This window comes from Mustela lutreola, chromosome 14 (assembly GCF_030435805.1).
Source record: "Mustela lutreola isolate mMusLut2 chromosome 14, mMusLut2.pri, whole genome shotgun sequence".
Classification (NCBI taxonomy): Eukaryota; Metazoa; Chordata; class Mammalia; order Carnivora; family Mustelidae; genus Mustela; species Mustela lutreola.
The window spans coordinates 5,307,826-5,329,007 of NC_081303.1; the positions used below are offsets into that span (position 1 = coordinate 5,307,826).

The 21,182-nt window shown below is 41.8% G+C and overlaps 1 protein-coding gene and 1 long non-coding RNA gene across 9 annotated transcripts in view; one reads left to right on the top strand and one right to left on the bottom strand.

Annotated features, from left to right (window-relative positions):
* POU2F1 (POU class 2 homeobox 1) overlaps nt 1-21,182 on the bottom strand; it is a 172,447-nt gene that overhangs the window by 19,169 nt on the left and 132,096 nt on the right. For all 8 annotated transcript variants that reach the window (XM_059147094.1, XM_059147088.1, XM_059147087.1 and 5 more), the window contains 8 exons: nt 19,661-19,780; nt 17,181-17,369; nt 15,599-15,725; nt 14,429-14,523; nt 8,027-8,200; nt 3,037-3,178; nt 1,916-2,061; nt 525-704 (listed from right to left, as the gene is read on the bottom strand). In XM_059147094.1, coding sequence (XP_059003077.1) covers nt 525-704; nt 1,916-2,061; nt 3,037-3,178; nt 8,027-8,200; nt 14,429-14,523; nt 15,599-15,725; nt 17,181-17,369; nt 19,661-19,780 — 1,173 coding nt within the window. The remainder of the gene's footprint in view (nt 1-524; nt 705-1,915; nt 2,062-3,036; nt 3,179-8,026; nt 8,201-14,428; nt 14,524-15,598; nt 15,726-17,180; nt 17,370-19,660; nt 19,781-21,182) is intronic.
* LOC131815319 (uncharacterized) lies at nt 13,935-16,134 on the top strand. The gene is made up of 2 exons (XR_009347649.1): nt 13,935-14,267; nt 15,846-16,134. It is a non-coding gene; the product is annotated as an uncharacterized LOC131815319 (long non-coding RNA).

Consider the following 21,182-nt stretch of genomic DNA (forward strand, 5'->3'; position numbering starts at 1 on the left):
AAATCTGCTCCCACAGTTCCAGAGTAACCTAATAAACTACATCAGAGAAGAGAATAATGAAGCAAGCCACCATGAAACAGGAAAAGATTAAAACTGCTCACTTTAAAAAAGAAAGATCACTAAGTTCTTGGCTTAATGACAACATGAGATTTAATTACTTTAGTATCATTTAATTTTTTTAAACCTCCGTCTTTTTTTTTTTTTTTTCAAGATTTTATTTAGTTATTTGTCAGAGAGAGAGAGAGAGAGAGAGAACACAAGAACGGGGAGAAGCAGGCTCCCCGCGGCGCAGGGCGTCTGATGTGGGACTTGATTATGACCTGAGCCGAAGGCAGACGCTCAACCAACTGAGCCACCCAGGTGTCCCACTTAATAACATTTAAAATATAAATTTACATACACTTACTCAACGTGAACATCTATATACAATAAAGTACTGTTAGGAAGTAAGTCAATTTCATAGATCATTTATAAAATTATAGAAATCCGTCCTTGAGCTTGCGTCCTCTATTTTTTATCCTTACCAGTGAGGTCGGACTGGGGAAAATTGCTTTGATAGGTGAACTGCTGGTTCCACCACTGCTTGGTGGGTTGATTCTTTTTTCTTTCTGGCGACGGTTACAAAACCAAACACGAATCACTTCCTTTTCCATACTGAGCTGATCAGCAATCATGGTGATCTCTTCCGAGGTAGGCTTTTGATTCTAAAGGGGAAAAAAAATCATCTTTTGGAATACCTTTTTATTATTTTAATTAAAAAAAATTTTTTGTGGGGGGACAGCTTTTTAAACTACTGACATAAATAAACTAATGGGGAGCGACAAATCGGAGAATGAAGCTGGGATACCTATGACCATATTGGCTGGCTTTTAACGAAGAACTTCTACAGATAAACATTCTAATGAACATATATTTATTAAACTTATTCATATTAATTAAGAGTAAGTTATTTTTTTTTTTTTAAAGATTTTATTTGTCAGAGAGAGAGAAAGAGAGAGAATACAAGCAGGGGAGCAACAGGCAGAGAGAGAAGCAGGCTCCCCACTGAGGAAGGAGCCCAACACGGGGCTTGATCCCAGGACCCTGGGATCATGACCTGAGCCGAAGGCAGATGCTTAACCAGTTGAGCCACCCAGGTGCCCCAAGTTATTCTTGAATATATATATATATTTTTTTTTTCTTAAGGGCTATCAATCTTGAATAAAATTATCAATTTTATTCGATTTATCATCAATACAACTTCGTTATCTCAGTAGGAATTTAAGAGCTTCTCATGCTTCAGGACATGCCTTCACCAGGACAGTGAGGCCTGCAATAAGCCTACTGGGCAGGAAGGGCGGGGATTCACAGATAAAGAGACTTCAGCCTAGGAAATCCAGTAACTTGACCAGTCACACGTCGAATGGATAAAGATTCCTGACTCAGTGTTCTTCCCGCCTTTTCTACATTAGGGAAGTCAAAATGTGACGGGAAGCTCAGACTGCGATACCCCTGGGGCAGTAACTAACAAACGAACAGGCCAACCCGCTCTTGGCGATCCAAGGCCCGCAGCCTGCCGGTACCAAACGACTATTCCAGGCGCCCAGACACTAGTCACACCAAACCATCCGTGTGTCGCCGGATCTACCTTGAGGAGTTCCCTCCCTGGATGTCTTTGCTCTTGCGTTTCCTCTGCTTCCAGTGCTTCCCCCGCTCTCCCGGGGCAGCTGCTGCCTGTCCCACTGGGGCTCACATGGCTCGAGCCTGGGCTTTCCTGCACCCTGCACGCTGGTTCTGTTTCTGATGTTCAGTAACCGGCTTTGCCCACTGTTCTCCACTAGGTTACAGGACTGAGGCCGACAAGTCCGTCTTTTGTCACCTACAGCACCAAACATTACACAGACAATCATATGTACAAGAGAAGTAAAAACCTAACCTCCAAGAAACTCTTCTCTAAGGCCACACGGATGTTGGTCTCTATGCTGGTGCGTTTCTTCCTCCTGCGGTTCAAGCCTTCCATTCCCAGCCCTGGAGAATTCAGGGCACTTGGGCTGGAGAGACCTGAATCAGATGAGAGGTTCTCTGTAAGAAAGAAGAAAACACAGAAGTCAAGTTAGTGGAGCGTGATTCATGCACGTGATACATATATTAAGGACAACAAAACTGACAAAAATAAGTTAAGTTAAAAGCAAGCACGGGAAGGTTTTCATAACCTACATTAAAACATCATTCTCTACTATAGATCTTTCTAAGTAAAGTTTAAACAAGGTTCGGGCACTTAATAGTCCAATGGCCCTGGTCATGTCACAGACATCTCTGCGTTTGTCTGCACTGGACAGAAAATGAGGTGTTCGCACCTGCGGAATTCAGTAAGACAGACTGCTCATGCTGAGGCCTCCCCCCGCACCTGCGGAACTCAGTAGGACTGCTCATGCTGAGGCCTCCCACCGAGCTGTGGAAGCAGATCGTCCCAGGGTGGCTATGACAGGTCTGTCTTTTCCAAAGACCTGACTTTTGTTCATATCTACAGTGAGAACCACGGTCTAGAAGCTCTCTGTGGTTCCTTACGGCTCTCAGAGCCTATGATTCTGTGACTCAAAATCCAAATTTTCCAAAAGGAAATCTCAGTACAAAAGACCGAAGTTAAAACCAGCAGTGCAACTTTTTCTCTATGAAATATTACTAACAAAAGCAGAAATATGATCAATAGGAAGTTTACGGTGATCCATCAAGGAAGAACCTATAAATCTGTTTTTCAAGCGTTATCTAAATACACAGGACTTCTTATCCTCTTGCTTCGACTATCCCTAACTCTAGTTCAAATACAAGAAATATTCCAAGGCTAAAAATCATTGTTCATTGTGTACTTTGTAATTACTAGAGCTAAGTGCATGACTCTCTGACTTACGGTGTCATAACTGACAATGACCCTTCCAACATGAGTGATTTTCGATGTTCTGAAGTACCAAGAGTGTAACAGGAAACATAAACCCATGTGTAAACATCTGCTGCAAAATTCCACTGGACAGTGAGGAAGTGTCTTATACAGTCACTCACCTGCATCATTTAGCCACTTCTCCAAGAGTGGCTTTAGCTTGCACATGTTCTTAAAGCTGAGGTTCAAGGCTTCAAAGCGAGAGATGGTCGTTTGGCTGAAGTCATTTCCATACAGTTTACCCATAGCGAGCCCAACATCACCCTGCACGGTAATACAGAGCAGGAGGGGGAGAGGAAGAGAAGTAATTTGTCTCACTAATGTCCAAAGTCCTCACTCAAGGGTGCTGCTGCAGAAACTGTTCTAAAGACTCAACAATCACTCCCTTTACCGGGTCCCACAAATGCATCCAACCTTGGGCCAAGCACAGCATTCAACAAGGAAGGTTACTAGGCCTGAATTATGACAGAATTTGTAACTCCGATTTTCTCTCTGTTTTGAGTCTCTTCTTGCTACCTCATGTAACAATCAAGCTACCAAATATTTCTAAGTTTCAAAAGACAGTGCTGATATCCTATCAAGCCCCTTAACTGATACAACCACAATGATTTAAATAATCCTTAAAGCCAGTTACCTGTGTGTCCTATAGAGTTAATAGATGTAAATGCTTAGATAACTTCAGGTCCTTCTGAACTAGCCAAACTTCCTGTAAATCACTGTAGAATCTAGAAATAAGGCCTCGCTCTCTCTGCACGTTCCTCCTGCCCCCCGTAAAGTATTTCTGGAAGCAGTGAGAAAAAATCTATTTTCCACCCTTAGTTTGGATTTCAAAGTTGGTTACAAAAACAGGTATCCTAAAAGACTACTTTTGTAACCATTATAGAGACAGAAATTCACAGTAGAGAGGTTTGACCCACTTAGTTAAACCTTCATGGGCACTGGAAACTTGGTAACCTTATAGCAATAGAACAATGATCCCCTGAATATATTACAAAAGATGTCTTTCTTTATAAGCCTATAACCTTTGAAATGTATACAGTGCTTTTCTTCCAGCTGAATCTCTCCTGTTAAAGCTGAAAAAAGCCGTTATCTTAGTAGTTATTTTATATACAGGTAATAGAAACTCATGGAGTTTAAATGATTCATGCTTTCATTTCAATTAGTTTAGTGGCAGGACAGAAAGGTAACATTTCTAGTCCTAAGTACTACACAGCCAATTCTACCATGCAACAGCCAACTTCCAACAACTGCAACCACACTTATTTTGAACTGAGATTATCCTAGTCGTTGGATAACCCCCAGCCCTCCCAATCCGATACTACATCATTTATTAGCACCTGCATCTAGGTGGTAGTTAAGGAAAGGAAAAAAACCTTCCCCCCGCCCAAGATTTTATTTCTTTACGTGACACAAAGAGGGAACACAAGCAGGGGCAGTGGGAGAGAGCGAGCAGCAGACTTCCTACTGAGCAGGGAGCCCGATGAGGGACTCGATCCCAGGACCCTGAGATCATGACCTGAGCTGAAGGCAGATGTTTCACTGACTGCGCCATCCAGGGCCCCCCCCCCCCAAAACAAACATTCTTAAGAAAACTCCATTTTCTTACTGGTACGCAACTTCTGATAAAAAGTTTAACAGAGGTATAGGTTTAAATGTTCAAACTAGGGGTGCCTAGGTGGCTCAGTGGGTTAAAGCCTCTGCCTTCGGCTCAGGTCATGATCTCAGGGTCCTGGGATCGAGCCCCACATTGGGCTCTCTACTCAGTGGGGAGCCTGCTTCCCCCTCTCTCTATCTGCCTCTCTGCCTACTTGTGGTCTCTGTGTGTCAAATAAATAAATAAAATCTTTTAAAAATGTTCAAACTATATGATAAAACGAGGTAGAGAGAATATCAGAACTTCAACTGATGTGGCTACCTAAACTTGAATTAATTCAAATCAAATAAATTAAAAACTCAGTTCCTTATTAGCACCACTAGCTGTCTGTCAAACGCTCAGTAGCCACACGTGGATAATGGCTATTGTACTGAACACACAAATACAGAACATTCCCACCATCACAAAAAGTTTCATTGACAGCTTTGAACATACAATCTCTAAAAGCAGAAATGGACTGCTTATTGATTTCCTTCCAATTATAGTAAAACCGAAAGAACCAGGATGGTGTGAATGGGTATAACTGGTGTCCATTACATTTATATACAAATGTATCTGTAGAAACAGGTTTATCTATATCGGTATCATTATACATTTGTTAGATCTTACTTCAGTCAATCAATAAATATTCACTACAAACATGCTTTGTTTGTCACATATATGCAGGTCTGGGCCACTTTATTTGTTTAGATTATAGCTTTCTAGAAAGCTGCGCCAACTAAACCTTGCAATTCTCTGAGAAGAAGAGCTGCTGTAGTAGTCAGATGAAAATAAATGTCTTCTGACATCATATCTGCATAATTTGCTAAGAATTTCCCAAAAACTTCTGTAATATCTTTCTATGAAAAGTAACGCTATTGGTAAGTATACAAAAATAACACATCAAAAATCACATCACTATAAAAATAAATGTCTTTAATGGTGGCTACACATAGAGCCATGCCATCAACTATCCATGTGGGATTTATAATACAATTTTACTTCGTACTTTAAAAAATTTTAAAAAGATTTATTTATTTATTTGAGAGAGAGCATGTGAGGCGGTGGGGCGGGGAAGGTGGTTGTGCAGCTGAGGGAGAGAGAGTCCTAAGCCGATTCCACACTGAGTGCAGAGTCTGACATGGGGATCGATCTCATGACCCTGAGATCAATCCACCAAGTGAGGGAGCCTGACTCGGGACTTGATCCCAGGACCCTGAGACCATGACCTGAGCTGAAGTCAGGCATGGAACCACCTGAGACCGCCAGGAGCCCCTGATACTTTTTAAAAGAGCAAAGGCTGCAATTTGGAAATAATGAATCTACCACATGTGATAAAAGTGTTATACTCTGGTATGCCTCCCAGCTATATAGTGACACCTACAGCAATCTTTTAACCAATTAAGTAAATAGAAAATTACTGTTTAGGGCATGCCTGGGAGGCTCAGGTAATGATCTCAGGGTCCTAGGATCAAGGCCAGTGTCGGGGGCGGGGGTCCTGTCAGCAGGGAATCTGCTTCTTTTTCTGCTCCTTCCTCCCTTCATGCTCTCTCTCGCATTTTCTCTCTCAAATAACTAAAATCTTAAAAAAAAAAAAAAAAAAAAAACCTGCTGTTTAAAACACTAACGTGTTGTTTAAACTAACAACTACCCCTGTGTGTGTATATAAACAGGATACAAAGCAACCTTTGAAAAACTACAACTGGGATAGTGTGACTTAAAAATAAAGGTTGAGGGCACCTGGGTGGCTCAGCGGGTTAAGCTGCTGCCTTCAGCTCAGGTCATGATCTCAGGGTCCTGGGATCGAGTACCGAATCGGACTCTCTGCTCAGCAGGGAGCCTGCTTCCCTCTCTCTCTGCCTGCTTCTCCATCTACTTGTGATCTCTGTCAAATAAATAAATAAAATATTAAAAAAAAAAAAAAGGTTGATTTTCCCATCCTGCACCAGTAATAGGTGCTGTAATCCACGCAGTTAAATTCTGCAAAATGCTGCCAGTGGTATGTCAAAGTCATTCTGAAAAATCAGTAAGAGTCATCCCAGATAACAGGATAAAGCCAAAAAGCACCAAACCATAACGAAGCTCCTTTCCGTAAAAAGAAAGAGAAAGTTAAGAGAAGGAGAAACAACACTAGCAATGTTTTGGCTCAAATGCCACAGAAAGGCTAAACGCTATTTGGGTAAAAGTTAAAAAAAAATTTTTTTTAAAAGATTTATTTATTTGACAGAGATCACAAGTAGGCAGAGAGGCAGGCAGAGAGGAGGAAGCAGGCTCCCCGCTGAGCAGAGAGCCCAATGCGGGGCTCGATCCCAGGACCCTGAGATCATGACCTGAGCCAAAGGCAGCAGCTTAACCCGCTGAGCCACCCAGGTGCTCCTAGCTTTCTTTTTTAAAAACAAGCCAGATTGTTAAGATATTTCAAAAGTACTGAACTCTATGAATTGTAATTTGTTTGCTCACAAAGATAACTACATTTTCTCTAAAACTGTATCTACTTAAAAAATCGTTTCATGTTCCTAATATGTAATTAGTTTCTTTAAGCAAAAATAACTTACCAGAGAAATATAAGGAACAAAAAGTCTGCTCTTAAAAACACAGAGGAAAGAGGGATATCATCCCTGGTTTTTGATCTACCACAACAGCGCATACTTTACTTTCAACTGAAAATAATTTGGACAATGTTTAACTAGTGGCTTAATCTTCACATGGTAATTATATTCTAAGAAAACAGCAGGTTTTTCCTGATTCCATAAAAACACCCAATCCTCTATACTTCGGCAACTGTTTTCCATCTAATGATCTCATATAATTTTACATAACTGCTATGCGGCTTAATTCTTTCCCTGCTTTCAAAGTATCATTTGTGACCCGTTCATCGGAGGTAACCGTGGTAGCACTTGGAACAAGGGTCCCGCATACCCAGATGCCTGTTCAGACCGTTAAACTTATTCCACATTAAAAGCCCTCTGCTAGGTGACATTAAAAAAAATTAATTTGGATTTTGATTAATTTTGACTTTTCAGATTTAACAGATTTCTGTTTGTTTACTTTCAGTTTGGGCTTATTGTGTGTGTGTGTCTGTCTGTCTTTCTCCACTGGCCCCCTACTCCCTCCCAAAAATCTGTTTGAAACAATTCTCTCAGACTTTCCCCCTGCAACCTTTACTCAGAGCACTAAGGCCTAGAACCAGATGTCCCACAGATAAAACCCTCACTATAATTACAGTATTCCCAAACATAATCTTTTAAACTCTCACCTTTTATTGGTCTAATTATGACTTCAGAGGCCGGTGTTCTGAGAGACATCTTAAAGATTTTAACCTAACATTAAAGATTAAAGATTTTAACCTAACATTAAATCATACATTTATACTGACTATATGATGAGCAATCTAAATCTATAAACGCAGAAAACGGCTAAGAACAAGTTCCAATCTAAAACTAGGCGACACCAAAGCCGGGGAACCTTCCGCGTCCTACCTGAGTGAATCCAAGTTTGATTCGTCTTTGTTTGAAGGTCTTGGCAAACTGCTCAAGCTCCTCAAGGTCACTGGGCTCCTCCAGGCTGGGGGTATCGATTCGCTTTGGTGTCGACTGGCTCTGGGGGAGTGCCTGGATCGGAGTGGCTGCTATCGTGCGCGTCGGGGTTGCTGGCTGTTCCGGGGACGGAAGGACATGAGAACAAGCGCACACAATGACCCACTGGGATGTGCCACACGCGAACAACTTACGGAGCAGCAGCCTTTGTAAGAACTACGTGGACCGTGGGACCTGCGGAAGGCACAGTGTACCGGCCCGGCGAGGAGGGCAGCGTGCCAGCCCGTGTGTGCCACGGCTACGCTTACAGTTAGACACGTCCAGTCCAGGAGAAAAAATTAACTACTCAAAAATGAAACCCATTATACTCGGGTTTTCAAATATATGTGTGCATAAGATACTTGTGTTCAGAGCATACATAACAAATTAGACTATTTTAAAGAATCTCTTCATCAATATGCCACTTAAGGTGTAAGTTTCAAAAGAGCAGGGACCACATCCGTTTTGTTCATCACTAGCACATCTCCAACTTACAACACAGTGTTATAAAAACAGTTTAAGGGGAGAGTAAATCACCTACAGTTTAAATGACTTAGCTTCTTTTTTTTGTATATCTTTTCGTAGACCTACACTTCTTTTCTTTTTTTATGCTGTTTTCATTTGTTGTACTATGTCTATTTAACCTCTACATGTATCTCATACAAGTTCTAAGTAATTTTCATATCTTCAATAACAAGTCCTGCATCTCACACATCAGAGTAACTTTTATATTATTAAGACACTGGAAGGGTCCACAGGGCACAAAGTCAAACAGTAAACTTTGTTTTTACTCAGGTATGACTGATGTAAAAGAAGCTGTATACATTTAATGTGTGCATCTTGAGGAGTCAGAAGATAAGGACACATTCGTGATTGGATACTGTCACCATACACAATGCCCTAAAACCTACTTATTACCTCTACCAGGTTCTTCTCTGCCTTGGATCTACATTCCTAACTTTAGAGATTTTAGAGAGAGAGAGGGAGAGAGAGAGGGAACACAAGCAGGGGGAGCAGCAGAGGAAGACGCAGGCTTCCCACTGAGCAGGGAGCCCGATGCAGGACTCGATCCCAGTCCTGGGATCATGAACTGAGCCGAAGTCAGATGCTTAATGACTGAGCCACCGAGGGGCCCCTACATTCTTAACTTTAACTGTAATTATAATATATATAATTTTATGCTCTGCTTCATAATTATCATTTTCAAAGGCTGACTGAAGAGATATTATCCTAACTAACTTAACAATTTCTTCATTGCTAGATACTTTTTTCATTTATGTTTTCGTTAAGAGAGTTACCACATAACATAATGAAAAACTTTATACATAGGATTCTTTTTCCCACCTTTGTAACTAGTTGAGATAAATTCAGAAGTGATTTTCTTTCTTTCTTTTTTTTTTTTTTTTAAAGATTTTATTTATTTACTTGACAGACAGAGATCACAAGTAGGCAGAGAGAGAGGAGGAAGCAGGCTCCCTGCTGAGCAGAGAGCCCGATGTGGGGCTCGATCCCAGGACCCTGGGATCATGACCTGAGCCGAAAGCAGAGGCTTTAACCCACTGAGCCACCCAGGCGCCCCCAGAAGTGATTTTCTATACCTGGTTAAAGGGCACATCATAAATAATTCCATGGCTTTTGATATACATCATGTTGGTTCTCACTATAAAATGCTAGTTTCTTCGACATGATTGTGGTAGCAGTTTTTAAAGATGTATTGCTAATTAAAGGAGTATATGGTACTTCACTATTGCCTTAATTTGAATTTCTTATTACTCGGAAATTTTCCCATGTGTCAATTATTACTTGTATTTCTTTATCAATCAATTTAGATCCATAGCCATGTGTCTATTAATGGTCTCTTTATTCTAATCCCTATGGAGCTCACCAGATGTTAGAGAGTAAATCTTTGTTGCATTAGTACAAATAGATTTCGCAATCTGTTTTTTTCCTTTTCTTTCTCAGTGTACATAGGTTTTAAACTGTCATTTGGGTGAACTTTTTTTTTCTTTCTAATATTTTATTGCTTCAAATCTGAGAAAGCTTTCACTTATTTCTAACTCAGATAAAATTCCTTTAACAGTGTGTTGGCTTCCTCTCTGTTTTTAAATATTTATTTAAATCTATCTAGAGTTTATCTGAAGACATGAAGGTATAATCTTTCTTCTTTTGAATAAAATACTAGATTTCCTTATTACACAAACATAAGGCTACTCTGTTTTGCTCCCAAGCCCTGATTGGCACCTGTCGGTGTGAGTCTTCGATCGTGGAAGGTGCTGCCTGACTACAGCCGAGCTGCAGACTCAAGCCTTCCTGGGAAGTAGCCCAGCTGAGGGCGTCGAAGCCGGCATGACAGCCAGAGCCTGCGGCTGTGAGTTTTCTTGTAATTTACATGCGTCCTACACCCCAAACTTCAACCTGGAGAGTGATGTGCTCTTTCCAACCGAACCAGCCGGCCCAGAAACCACGCGGTAGACACGACCCAGGCCCACAACTGGAGTAAGCGCGTCTCTGTCGTCCTGTCTCAGTGAGGACAACCAAGCTCATCTCTGTCAGATGCTGCTGACGAGGCAGGTCGTTCACCCTGACCGTGCGCGAGGAGCCCGACCCCGCACCAACCGAGTTAGAATCCTGCAGCTGCGCACGCCCCAGGGACCCTGGCTGCCCGGCAGAGATGAGTCTCGGCTATTGAACTGTGACTTCATCTCCAGGCTTGAAGAAGCCCCGTCCTCCAATGAGAAAAGGACTAAAAATAGCGTCCCTCTTGGTGGGGTGGTTACAGATAAGTTACCCCAACTCCAGAAACCTCAGGCTGCACCGGGCCAAAGCTAGCAACAGCAGAGGAGAAGTCAATGCCCAGGGGTCAGGTGAAGCCACACCAGCCTTGCCCTGTGAGCTGAGTGTGGAAGCTGGGAAGGAACTGCTGGTACAGGCTTTTTTCCAAACTCCAACCTGATTTTTATATGCAGCATAATCACAATGAAATGTAAATTTAAAAGTGTACAGTCTGATGCTCTGACAACTGTATATAGACATAGAACTGCTGCAACAATTAAGATATACAACATTCTACCCCCCACAAAAGTTCCTTTGTGCTCTTTGCCACCAATCTCTACCCTTCGCCCCCAGCCCCTGGCAAGCACTGACAGGATTTCTGTCCCTACAGTTCTGCCTTCTAAGACACCACACATGCTGAATCATACAGTCTGCTGCCCTTCGTGCTGGGCTTCCTCCACGTAACACGATGCTTCCAAAATGCACACACGTTGGTGAGTGTTTCACACGTCCATTTCTTCCCATTGCCAAGCAGCATTCCATCATAAGGATATGCCAAAAACGATGTCACCTAGTCACCAGCTGCTGGACATTGAGGTTGTTTCCAGGCTAGGATGATGACGAATAAAACTGCTCTGGACATTTATATACAGGTCTTGGCTCGGACATATGCTTTCATTTCTCGGAGCAGAAGTGCTGGGCCATAAGGTACCTGCATATTTAACTCTGTAAGAAACTGCCAAACTGTTCTCCAGAGTGTTTGCCCCAACTTGCAGCCCCACCGACAATATATGAAAGAACCCAGTTGCTTTCCACTTGGTATTGTCACAGCCTTTTAAATTTTGCCCATTCTAGTGTGTGTAGTGATAGTTCCTCTGCATCTCCCTGATGACATATGATCTTGAGCATCTTTTTATATGGTTACTGGGCATTCACATACCTTCTTCTTTGGTGAAGTATTTTCAAATATTTTGCACATACCCCCCTTTTTAAAATATTATTGAGTTGTATGAATTTGTTTTAAGTTCTGAGCGTAAGTCTTATCAGATATAAATTTGAAGAATATTTTCTTCTAGTCTGTGCCTTTTTAATAAACAAAGAATTTTCATTTTTATAAATTAATCATTTTCTTTTATGATTACTGCTTCTTGTGTCCTATTCTTAAAAAATATATATATATATATATTTATTTATTTTAGAGAGAGAGCACACATGCAAGAGCCAGAGGAGGGGCAGAGAAAGAGGGAAAAGGAAAAAAGCAGACTCCCTGCTGAGCATGAAGCCCAAAGTGGGGCTTGACCCACCACCCTGAGATCATAACCTGAGCTGAAATCTAGAGTCAGATGCTCAATTGAGTGAGCTACCCAACACCCCTTTTTGTGTCCTATTTAAGGAATCATTACCTTCGGGTGCCTGGGGAGCCCAGTTGGTTAAGTATCTGCCTTCCACCCTGGTCAGGATCCCAGGGTCCTAGGACAGGGCGGGGCATCCTGAGCAGGGAGTCTGTTTCTCCCTTTCCCTCTGCACCCCCCGCATCGTTCTCTCTCTTACTTTCTTTCTTAGATAAATAAAATCTTAAAAAAAGAAGGAGGAGGAGGAGGAGGAAGTCATTTTCTTTCCAAGGACACAAAGATTTTTCCTAAGTTTTCTTCTGGAAGGTTAGATCCATAACCCATTTCAAATAAATCATTGTAAATTGTGTAAAATAGAATCAAGATTCTTTTTGGGGGGGAGTGTCTATGGATAACCGAAGGCTTTCCTTTTCTCACTGAAATCCTTTGGCATCTTTGTGGAAAATCAGTTGGCGATAGATGTGTAGGTCTCCTTACCCTTGTATTCGGTTTCACTTCTATCCGTGGGCCATTATCATCCTACCTTCATTACTACAGCTTTATAACATTTCCTGACATGAGGTAGTCTTTCAACTTTTTTACTTTTCAAAATTGTTTGATTACTCTACGTCCTCCACAATTCCATATAAATGTTAGAAACACCATGCCAATTTCTATTTTACTTTTTTTTTTTTTTAAAGATTTTATTTATTTATTTGACAGAGAGAGATGACAAGCAGGCAGAGAGGCAGGCAGAGAGAGAGGAGGAAGCAGGCTCCCTGCTGAGCAGAGAGCCCGATGCGGGGCTCGATCCTAGGACCCTGAGATCATGACCTGAGCCGAAGGCAGCGGCTTAACCCACTGAGCCACCCAGGCGCCCCAACCAATTTCTATTTTAAAAAGCCTGTTGGGTACTGATTGGAATTGTTTCAATCTATAGCTTGACTTGGAAAAGAATTCACATTTTAGCAATGTAGGTCTTCTGATTCATGAACATATCATATCTGTCCATTTATTTAGGTCTTCTTTAATTTCACTCAGCAATATTTTGTAGTTTTCAATATGTAAGTCCTTCAGATGACTTGTTAAATTTACCCATAAATACTGTAAATATTTTTCCTCTTAATTTCAACTTCCAAACAATCCTTGCTAATACTGACTGATCACTAGTCCTACATTCTTGCTAAACTCACTTATTAATTCCAGCAGCCTTTTGTAGATTCCTTAGGATTTCCTACATTGACCATCATGTTGTCTACCAATTAAGACGGGTCTACATCTTCCTTTCTAATCTGTATGTGCTTTATTCCCTTTTCGTGTGTTACTGCACTGCTAGGCCCTACAGTACCATGCTGAGTAAGTGCGGACAGTGGACATCCTTGCCTTATTCCTGATTTTAATGGGAAGTATGATGTGGGGTTTGTTTGTTTTCGGTAGATGCCTTTTACTGGGTTTGAAAACTATTCCTAGTTTGCAAGAGTTTTTTTTTAAAAACATAAACAGATGTTGCATTTTGTCAAATGTGGCAATGTGCTCATGATAACTTTCAAGACTATAAACAAAGAGAATCAGAGCTGGAAGAGAGACTCAAGATCAGTCAGTTCAACCTCCTCAACAACAGAAGAAGAAATGCTGGTCCACGGAGGTAAAATGACCTGCTGAGAGTCACAGGTGGTTACGAAGCAAATGATCTATTAAATCTCAAGATGCTGACACATTAACTCTAATAGAAATGAGCCAAAGCAAGATCTTAGAGCCAAAAGGAAAGAGAACAGAGAGGTCAGAACGTCTCTGCAATTTCTGAGAAAGTGCCAAGGCCAATGATGTGTTTGAACCGAGGCACTAGGTTCCTAATGCAAGTGGAAATCTCTACAGACAACTGAGGGGAGGGGTCAGGGAGATGAGATGATGCTCAAATAGCCAGAACTCACTGCTCATCTGCCACTAACAAAAGTTATTCTTTATAAACACATGAGCAAACAGGAACTCCCTAAAGGCAGTCAAAGACGACCTCAGTTTGGTGGCACTGCTTTATCAAGCTGGTAAGTTCTGTTTTGAATCTTTGATCACTTTGTGAAAACTATCTGGATTATTTTTATCAGGGTATGATGGGGTTTTGCTGTGTTTTATGATTTAACCAAGTCCAAGAATCCGTCAAAACATCAGGGTAAGAGAAAACAACCGTCCCCGGGAGAAAACTGACCTGGGAGGTGAGGGTGATGCTTGGCTGTGACTGTAGGAGGTTGGCTTGGCTTTGCTGAGGTAGTTGCGTTAAAAGATTTTGCGCTTGCAGGAGACCTGTAAAACACAAACATGTCGTGTCAGAAACACTCAAGATTGCTTTGAACATACAGCAAAACCGAGAGTAAGAAAGTGAAGTGAAAATTTCCAACTGATCTCTTGATAGTTTTATCAGTCTTAAAACTCTTAATGTCTTATTTGCTAAAAATTCAATCTTGTTAAATACAAGTTGGGCAGGAAGACAAGAACCATTAAAGTAAACGTGACGCATTTGTTTGATACTGGCTCCGAGGGGCTCTCTGGTTGGCAAATCCTTTATGTTAGTTAGTAAGGAATGGATGAAAATGAATAAGTACTTACTCTAAATGGAAGCAGCCTGAAACTCTAAAAAGAGCTCACCTTCTTAACCCAGACTGCACTGGAAACTGCCAGTAGATGCTGGACCAGAGGACTGTCTGGTTCAGGGAGGGAGCAGGCTGTCTATTAAGTGGGACAGGTATTTACACAAGGAAAGGTTTTAGAATGAATCACCAAGACGAAGAGGGCTAAAGGACAGAAGTAATGAGGCACTGGTGGAGATGCACTCATGTGTCTTGGGGTAAAGGCATGATACCCTGAAATCTCTCTACAGTGACTCCAGTAACCAATCTTACAAACATGACTGAACTTAACTGTTTGGTACAGAAATGACAAAACAACTTTTGGTATTAAAAGGCCTCAAACTTTTTTTTATAACTCAAAAACCTGCAACTTCTAATATAGTAAATACCCTTGTCCTTCTCAAACTTTAAAACAAATGACTGTTAAAAGCATATGCTTTTAATGCTCAGCCCACATGTCATAATACATTCTCAAGAAAAACTATCAAAATACTAGAAGTAATTTATGTTAAAGATTTCATTTAGGTTTTGGCCAAGCTCTCGGTTCCCCCTTCGTGACTAAACCGAGGAAAGGCAGTGAAGGACTTGACCGAAAGGTGCATTTTTCTTAACACGAGTACTGAGTTGGAAGTTAGAGTCAATGCAGTAGAGCGGTTGTGCTGATGGACAGTTCCCGGTCCGGCGAAAGTAGCCGGTGTAGGAGCCCCCGCGCGGCGGCCCGGTGCGCCCACAGGAGCGGCGCCGGCGCTCACCCTGCTGGCCCTGGGGCGTCTGGGAGATGATGAACTGCGCGGGCTGCAGGTTGGCGGTCGGATGCACCAGCACGAACTGCTGCAGGTTGAGATTCTGCTGCTGAAGCTGCTGCAGTTGCTGCAGATCCTGGAAAACACAATTAAAACACAGCTTGGAGATCCCGAAATCAAACTCCCTGAATCATCAGGGTCTGCAGAGGATAAACCGGGTCATCCAAATAAAAAAGAGTCAATATTTATTTTACAGTCTTCCGTCTTCGGAACGGGGTGTGCCTGGGGATGTGCGTGAAGAGGAAACAAAGAAGAACCCGGAGCGGCCAGGAGGACTCAGGAGTTGTGTGGCAAGCTACTGCGTCCTGACTCAGGCCAAACCTAGTTTCCAAGAGTAATTACGAATTTCCTCAAAACAAACGGTTACGGTTGAGTTTGTAACATGTAAAGACCAATATGGGTTTTACAAATCGAGTGAGGAAAGAGTATGTTGAGTTTTTGAATATTCAACTGATCTTTCTCTTAAATAAAAATTGAGAGCACTATGTCTGAATTTGCATCAATAAATTAAAGTATCTATAATGATTCATTAAAATTGGTACCAGTCTAACTCAACTGCAAAATCAGTGTAAAAACAACTAAAAAGAGCTATCCACATAAAAATCCAATCCACAGCATACTGAACTTGCTTATCTCGGCTTAGTGTTTCATAGTTTTCAATGTGCTTCTGTGCACGTTATCTTATTAGAATAATGTCAACACAGGGTCTCAGATCTTACACACTTAATGTGAATTTGGTGATGAAGCAAGAGGCCAAAATTAAACATCTTGGTAAAGCTTGTATAGAACAGTCATAAAAATTAGTCTGACACGTATTCTTTACTCAATAGTTTACTGGCTCCTTTGCAACATCTAGTCCAATTCGAGCTACACTGCAAATCCACTGCCGCACTTCGGAGTCTCCTCTAGGGCGGTTAAGGACCATCGTCTCGCACTAGACTCCGAAGAATTCTTGGTAGGACTTACCGATACGACTACCTGTACTTTCTTCCTCTTCTCAAGATAAAGGGTTTCACTGACCTTTCTTCCTTGGTAGCACTGTCTGTGCATCGTAAATAACTTTTTAGTATCTGTGGATACTTTGCCCTAAAACGTGAATGTGGAACCCAAAGCCCACTCTCCGCACTCCGGAAAGTGAGCGCCTCCTTTGGCAGCAGAGAGCCCGTGCCATCCCGCCCACTCGAGCGGCACCGGTCGCCGCCACACCCGTGAAAGAACCAGGCCTGCCATAATTAGCTAATTAAAATAAATACAGTCATCCTCTGCTCCAGAAATATGCCAACTAATTATTCAAGAATTGTCACTTCATATAAACAGTCAGTTATTCAAATAATCAGTTATGTGTTTATAATATCAACTCAAATTAGCAAACAAACGTGTTATTTCCAGCTCGGTGGCAGCAAGGAAGGCTGCCGTGTCCTTCCTGAGCCGGAGCTTCTCGGGTCCTGAGGGGCCCACACTGAATGCTGCACCACAGAAAACCGGCCCTTCTCTGCCTCCCTCAGGTGCCCGGGCCACCGGAGACACTCACCTGCGCGATCTGGATGGGCTGTGACAGGGGGATCTGCGTCATGGGCGTGGCGGCAGAGGCGGAGATGGTGGCCCCGGCAGCGCTGTGCTGTTGGCTGGCCGAGTGTTGCTGCACGGCGGCGGCCAGCAGCTGGGCCTGGGCCTGGGCCTGCTGGAGCAGTAACTGTTGCTGCGCCGGCGTCAACGTGAGCTGAGCACAAGCACAAGCCACAGTCTGAAAGGTGTGAAGGAGAAGGGCCCCCAGTGCGAGGCACCTGCTCTGCGGCAGGTAACGCCGGCGGTCCAAGACCTTAGCTGGCCAACCGCACCGGGGAGCCCGAGACAGAAACGTTCATCGGCAATCAAGCTACACTTCCCAGCCCAACATTTAAATTAAAATGGTGGCCCTCACTCTGGACTTAAACAATCATTCAAGCTTGTCCTGGGTCCCAGGGTTCAGGCAAAAAAGTAATTAACTAGTAAGCAAGGAAAAAAAAGAATCAATGCTGACAGGATATGAAAAGAAATTTACACCCAACAGAACAGCAAGTGATTAGTCAGATGAATGAGGAACAAGGATGCTGGATCTGACCACGGGAAGAACTGATAAGGCCCAGCTGCTTCCCATTAGCATGAATCTCTGCCATGTTCCATCATTTCCATTATGTCCTAAGATATGACTAAAGAATATGAGCTCTATTTGTTTCTTTTCCAAGTCTCCCTACAGCCCCTCCCTAACCCAGTCTTTTCTATTATTGAAAGCACTGCGTCTGGGCAACTTTACATCCCTTTCCAATACATTATCTCGGTGAAACAGGTGGGGACAGCCGCTCTTCACATGCAAATGAATGCTAAAGCCCAGGTTTAATGGAAGCACCAGCCACAGGAACCTGGTATCCTTGGGACTCTGGTGGACACTAGTCTCTCAAAACAAACCCATAGAGTAAAACAAGAAATGTATTTAGAGCAGATTTAAACTGGCTTTCATAATGCAACTTACTGCAAATACAAAGTAGTAAGTGTGTTTTGCCTTCCTTTTGGTGGCATGTTCCCATCAAACAAGAAGGAACCACAGAATCTTTTTCGTATGCTTTTCTTTTTGTTGGTAATCTCCACCCCAAACATGGGGCTTGGGCTCACGACCCTGAGATCAAGATTCATCAAGATTCGCATGCTCTTCCGACTAAGCCAGCCAGGTGCCCCACCTTGGGATATACTCTTAGGTGCATTCACCTGGTGGCACAACCCTCCTTCTAGAAGGATCCAACAGAACTTCCGCACCAGAGGCGTAAGTATCAAAATCAAACCATCCAAAATACCTATCAAGCTATATTTGCTTATAAATATTTTCTCTAGTATATAAACATATTAATTTTTACTGAGGGGATTTTTATTTTAAATTTTATTTTGTTTAAATTCAATTAACATATAGTATATTATTAGTTTCAGAGGTAGAGCTCAGTGATTCATCAGTAGCATTTAATGAGCATTCAACAGTGCTCATTCCATCATGTGCCCTCCTTAATACTCATCACCTAGTTACCCCATCTCCACCCCCACCCCCCCACCACCAGCAAGTTAAGATTCTCTTATGGTTTGTTTCCATTAAGGGGATTTTGAGAATAGTTTCACAACAATTCTTAAAAGAGCCTTCCCACTACCAAGACATACTTAACTAAAATAAAGGAAATAAAAAGTTGTGTGGGCTAATGTGATGTGAATTTAACAATAACAAATAATTTTTCTTATAATTCTCCTAGCTTTTCCAGCCACAAAAATAACAGACAAGTGTTTAACCCTGGAAAATATTTTGTGTCTTACAGAAAAGAGAGTTGAAAAGTTAAAAGCTTAATATATCCATAAAGGCCAATTTCTTACCAATAATAGTAAATGACCTTTATTGACTGTAATGTGCACAGCACCATTCTTTAAGTTTTTCAAGTATTGTTGCTCTTAATCTTTGTAACAGTACTGTGAGACAGCACCGCACATGGGAAACACCTCCATTTAACTGAAGGAAAACTGAGGCAGAGAGATAAGATCATCAGCCCAAACAGCAAACTGCAGAACCAAGATAGGAGACCAGGGATTTCATCGGAGAACACTACACAGAATCTTAAAAAGAATGTTTTTCTTTTGTAGGTACTAGCGCTTTCTCTCGCTTCTGTTCTGCAGCAGTAGCAGAACTCCAAACTGATCACTATGACTACACCCATGTCATGGTCTCAGCCACAGGATGACCCCACCACACGATGAAGCAGCAGCTGAAACACGAGTTTAAAGAAGTCTTTAGTTTATCCAGAGCATCTGCAAAAGTCAGAAAAGATACTCTGAAAACTTAGGACAAATGCCTTTTTCAGAGCTGCCTACGGTACAGAAAAATCCTGAAAGAAAACGGTGCCAGGCATAGCAAACAGTTCTAATCCGAGTATTGGCCAATGGCAGTTCTGACACAAAGAAAGTTTATGAAAGTTTATTATAATTCTCTCAGTGAAGACTCACCCCAGTTATCTGTCCTCCAGCCAGCATCAGCTGGGTCTGGGGGATGGCCGCCTGCACTGACGGCTGCTGGGAAGGCTGGCTCGGCTGCTGTGAGTCCCCCGACTCTTCGTTAGATTTAGACTGAGGTGGGCGGGGGATGGTGGGAAGGAAGAAGAGATTTCAAATAGTTGATTAAAAACTCTGTATTTTAAGAATTTTTTACAACATGGATTTATCTATTCTGGTTTCATTCTTTTTCTTTCTTACCAATCTTTGTATTTTCCTAATTTTAACATAATAAGTTTTTAGACATTTTTTCTTTAAAAAATTTATTATTTGCTGTTTTCCAACTATAAGAGAAATGATCAAATATGGAACCTAGAAAAGTAGAAAAATAAAATATAAAAATTATCCACATACAAGTTTTTGGTGTAGATTTTTTATTCCAATAGTAGCCAAACTGCAATTACAACTCTGAAGAAGCAAAAATAATTGGGTCCTCCACAAATCAGCAGATTGTTTAGAAACCCAAATCCTTAATTTTTGGAAATACAGAGTAAGGGAAGAGCACATTCTCCATCCACCTCTACGCCAGACCGTCCAAGCCAACATTCTGAGATGTATTTGGTGGTCAGCCTAAACTTCCTTATACATCCTCTCAGAGACTGGTTACTTGACCCACAAAACTTTCCATCTAATATTTAAAATAAACGTAAATTTAGCATCTCCCGTCAAGTAATATACAAATTTAGAGGGAAAATGCTGCAGTCAAGAGGGAAAGAGAACACACTCCTAAAAGGGACACTAAGAGGAAATTTTATGGTAATTAAAACTGGTTATGCAGAACATTAAAATTCTGCATAGATTTGCATATTTCCCACCACCTGTTTTGGGGACCACAGCAAGGCTAATTAACATAAAGGCTCTGATTAATCCTGCCAGTCACTGAGAGAGAATTACAGTGCAGGACTGTAAACATGCTGCACTGGGGACACAGCCTGTTTGCCAACATCTCTCCAAGGGATGGAAGTTCACCATGGCAACCAAGGCAATTTTCCGCCTCCGCTCCCTCAGAAAGGAAGGTCACATTATCTCCTGTTCTTTTCTCTATTCGCTTCCATGTATTACTAGGTCCATATTCCACTGGGTTTCATGGAATGCTCAACCCAAGGTCTTCAGTCATTAGCAACACTGGAATCAATCTTCTAGAAAACGGTTTCCCCCTCTTGACTGTCAGTAACCCAAACACTACAACGAAAGGAAGCAACAGATCGACTGAATTATGGAGTAATGCATGATAACCGAACTTTGCATGTTTTACCATATGGTTTGTATCAGCAAAGTAGCCAGATTTAACTTTGGTTTTTAAAATTTTGACTGTAGGAAGCCCATCAAGGCTATAACAGGTTTAGTTATAAACCTTAGAATCACAGCATTTTAGAGCAGAGACGAACCCTGCCAAGCTTCTACACTTCCCTACTTAAATAAATGTTAAGAGAAAAGGAACATCAGGAGGTGGAGTGACTTGCCAAAGGTCACACAG